At 31.0% G+C, this 3,920-nt stretch overlaps 1 protein-coding gene across 2 annotated transcripts; it reads left to right on the forward strand.

Moving 5' to 3' along the window:
* LOC145058014 (paramyosin-like protein) lies at positions 1 to 2,131 on the forward strand. Of its 2 annotated transcripts, none has more exons than XM_079005930.1 (10): positions 1 to 86; positions 397 to 460; positions 584 to 682; positions 776 to 910; positions 1,008 to 1,087; positions 1,190 to 1,229; positions 1,327 to 1,434; positions 1,525 to 1,605; positions 1,695 to 1,817; positions 1,942 to 2,131. In XM_079005930.1, the coding sequence occupies exons 2-10, from the start codon at positions 449 to 451 to the stop codon at positions 1,990 to 1,992; spliced, it is 729 nt and encodes a 242-aa protein (XP_078862056.1). In that variant the 5' UTR covers positions 1 to 86; positions 397 to 448; the 3' UTR covers positions 1,993 to 2,131. The 2 variants fall into 2 exon arrangements, with proteins under 2 accessions (XP_078862056.1, XP_078862057.1); XM_079005931.1 differs by lacking the exon at positions 1 to 86 and adding an exon at positions 93 to 238.
* Positions 2,132 to 3,920: the final 1,789 nt, after the last annotated feature.

The raw sequence follows: 3,920 nt of genomic DNA on the forward strand, positions 1-3,920 counted from the left end.
TGGTATCAATCCGGCGACACCCTCAACAATCAAATTGGTTATCTCCACCATTAGTCGCCACCAATAATCACCCCTTTCGCCACCAGGTTCTTCTCTTTATCTCTTTAAGTGTATTTACGTGTGTGTTTTCTTGTTACGATGGTTCTGGAATTCAATGCATACTTCACGTATCCATAAACAGTTACAAAAATCCCCCAAATCAATGGAGAATTAGGGCATGCTGTATCAAATCGATTAGGTTGATTTAAACATTTTTCTGATCTTTTCATAGCTAATGGTTCGTTTATCTAAGTTGCTATTGGCTGTTTGATTTTGACATTGCGATTTCATCCGCGGCATAAGTATAATCCACAGAATTTGTCTTCCTCATATGATGATAAAATTTTCACCCTGCAGCTTGAAGATTTAAGGATTGTAAAAAAATTCAGTAGTTGAACTGAACGCTTCGATGACAGAAATGGTAAATCAGTTCATTCCCTTGATCTAATCATCACGTTTATTCATTATTGTATCTTGTCTCATTCGAAACCTAATGAAGTACGTTTTCAGTAGTTCCTAATCTTTTTTTTATATCGTTCTTCAGGATCAAAAGATAACAGAAGCTTTGAAGAAGATGAATGCTTCAAAAGAAGGAGCTACTGCTAACGTACAGACATTACTTCCACTTCTGGAGACATTAAAGGTTTCCATTTATGCATTATAAGCTGAATTTATTCTTCTCAAAATTAACCAAAATCATTAATTGTGTATGTTGTTATGTATGATTATGAACAAGGTTCTTGAGAAGCAAGAAGAAGAAGATGAATCAAATTACAGTGAAGTATATGCTAGACTGCAATCGGAGATCAGTGAATTGGAGAAGATGATACAGATCAATGATGCTGTTGAGAGATTGAATTCAGCAAAGATGGTATTTCTTGTAATTCTTATAATTATATATGCACCTTGAATATACAAAAATATTTAAAAAAAAATAAAAAAAAATCTTTCTGTAAATTTTGTTACAGGAGCTTTCATCAAAGCTAAGGGAAATTATATCATTAAAGCGCCAACGTGATGATATTCCAACACAAGCAGAACTTATTCAGTAAGATTTATAAAATAAAATAAAAAAGTCAACAAACTTTTTGTTAAATTTGAAAAGTCAACATATTTTTGTTAAATTTGAAAAGTATTTTCTACACTGTAGATATGAACGTAGGTTTTCAGAACTTAATGTTCACATTCAGGTATGTCAGTTTTTTTATTTTTTATTTTTTTCTTTCTCGAATGTTAAATTTTAAAAGAGTCAACATATTTTTTGTTAAAATTTCCATTTGTTAATAGGGAAAGCTTCGGCAAACTCGTAAATACTATGCAACATATAACGCTTTATTGGAAATAAAAGAACTGATGTTGAAGGAAACTTCTTTATTAAACTCCATGAGTTCACAGGTAAATTATATATATAAACGAAATAATTATTTTTTTTATTATCATTAATGTAATTATTTATTTTTTGTTTTATGCAAATTAAAAAAACAGTTACATGATGCACTTAATAGTCCTGCTGGTCGAGTAACTTTGACTAGTTCCATAGATGGAATTTCAAAGAGTATTAAACAGGTAATATAAATTAATAAATTATAATCACAAGAATTTATATAGATTTTATAAAATTTGAAGTTGTATATATTTATTTTTATATTTTGTAGAAGCTTAGAAATGTGGAAGTAACGTTGGAAGCAGAGAAGAAAGCTTGTGAAGGTTTGAAGAAAAAGCATGCAGCAGCGAATTTGGAGAAAAGGCGTTGCTATTCTTTGTTAAAGGAATTTCAAGTAAGTATTTATTTAATTAAATTGTTAATAAATTTGTTTATTTAAGAAAACTATAACTTTTTTTTTTTTTTTTTTGGGTTTGTTAATGATGGTTGTTTTTATGTCTCACTTTTTTGATTATTAGGAAGAATGCACGAGGAATGAGAGACTTAGGAATCAAACTTCTTCTGTCTGATATCTGTGGTTAGAAAGAATGTAAAGATTTAAAATAAAAAAAAAAAATTCCAAATATAGCTTATATAGTTATACTGTTAGATTTGTATGGTTGTTTGGTATATGTTGTTTTGGTTTTGTTTTCTGTACTATTTGTTTTTTGTGAAATTATTTTAAAACTATAAAGCAAATCAAACTCATAAAATATATAATAAGAACTAAAATAACTAATATTAGTGATTGGATATCATCAACATTTTTACAAAATGATGCAAACATATTAAAAATATTAGTGATTTGTCTACAAAATATGATACATTTTTTACACAAAAAAATTCCAAGTATATTTACAACTGCATTTAATGGCTTTTTATAATTATGGAATATGGGTCTCGATTAGGGATGTGCTTCGGGCATAAACCGACCTGAACTATATTGGACCCGAATAACCTGAAACCCGAATTGGATAAAAAGTTGGAACCGAAGCCCGGACCGATTATTACCCTGAAATGACCCAAATAAACCGAAATGATCCAAATAACCCACATAAAGAAATACTATATCGAGTTCAAGAAAAAAAAATATTAAATATTGATAATTCATATTTAAACATTAAACACCCATTGAAACTTGAATAACTACTAGTAATCGATTGAAATTACTTTCTGTTTATAAATTTATTCAATATTCGTTCATAATGAAACTAGCATTTGAAATACCATAGCTCAAACATGTACAACACTTCAAATGGGTTTACCAGTGGCAAAAAAAAACATTGGTTAAGGCAGAAACGGGAAGCTCACGTGAAATCAGAGACAACAACGAAACATCTATTTGTTAAGCCATATTCAAACCCTAAAACAAGTTTCAATCAAATACATAAAGTAGTAACTAATTTAAGCAAAATTCATTAATTTTCGGGTTGGTCATTTTGGCCCGATTAAACCTTTATTCGGATAACCCGGACTGAACAACCCGAGAATCGAATTGGGCTAAAATAGATACCCGAAAACCGACCCAAATAACTTATTCGGTCCTAATTCGGGTCAGTCGAGTCCTAGTTTTGGTTCGGATAATCTGTCCAATGCACATCCATAGTCTAGAACCAGTGTGGACCTAAAAATTAGGAAGAATTTCAAGGATAATTTTGCACCATTCACTTTATCCAAAGCACAAACGTCAAATGCAGTCTTTGTATTTTTTTTTCGTTTTATTCTTTATTATATTTGTTGATGTAATTAAACATGATCTTTACTTTTTTTTTTCTTTTTTTCTTTTTGATTTTTTTAATGTAATTAAACTCGATTTTTAGCTTTTTCTTATGTTCCTTTTTATTTTCTATGACGTAAATTGTTAGTTATTAGTATATTTTTTTAAAAGTTTTCTTTTTTCTAATTTAAACCTCAATACCAAAATCTAACAAATAATTACTAAAACGGGCTTGAGCTACGCTGGGCTTGTTGAGTTTTTAGGCTTTGCATCTTTAGGCCACCTTATTGCTTTGGGCCTTTTGGGCCATCTGAGATCAACTTTTTGGGATTAAAGAAATTATTGGGCTTTAAGATAAGACCAATATGGGGTGAGCCCAATTTGGAAAATTGGGCCATTAGTAGGCCTTTGTGGATTTTTGGATTTGGGCCTAAGTTTTGGTTCAAGTTGAGTTAGGGGTAAAATAGATTATGGACCATGATTGGAACCCAATTGTTAATTGGGTGTGATTTTGTTCTGATAGCTGGGGGAGTCGTTCGGGCAGCAGTTAGGGATTTCTTTTAGTGAGCTTCAGTATTCGAGGTGAGTCTCCTCATTGTTTTATGGGTCGAAGACACCAATACCGACCCATTTGGTTTATGTATAATAGGAAGACCTGGGGGTGACCCTTGACACTTTGTATAAAAGACCAGGAGGCGGCTCCTGACAATCTGTATGTAAGACTAGAGTCTGAACTCTGAC

This window comes from Lactuca serriola, chromosome 6, assembly GCF_051521515.1.
Source record: "Lactuca serriola cultivar US96UC23 chromosome 6, Lser_US96UC23_V15, whole genome shotgun sequence".
NCBI lineage: Eukaryota > Viridiplantae > Streptophyta > Magnoliopsida > Asterales > Asteraceae > Lactuca > Lactuca serriola.

Excerpts from the sequence above, each read along its gene's own strand:
- LOC145058014 (XM_079005930.1), top strand. Across the intron at positions 683-775 it reads CACTTCTGGAGACATTAAAG|GTTCTTGAGAAGCAAGAAGA; the intron begins GTTTCCATTTAT and ends ATTATGAACAAG. Across the intron at positions 1,088-1,189 it reads ACACAAGCAGAACTTATTCA|ATATGAACGTAGGTTTTCAG; the intron begins GTAAGATTTATA and ends TCTACACTGTAG.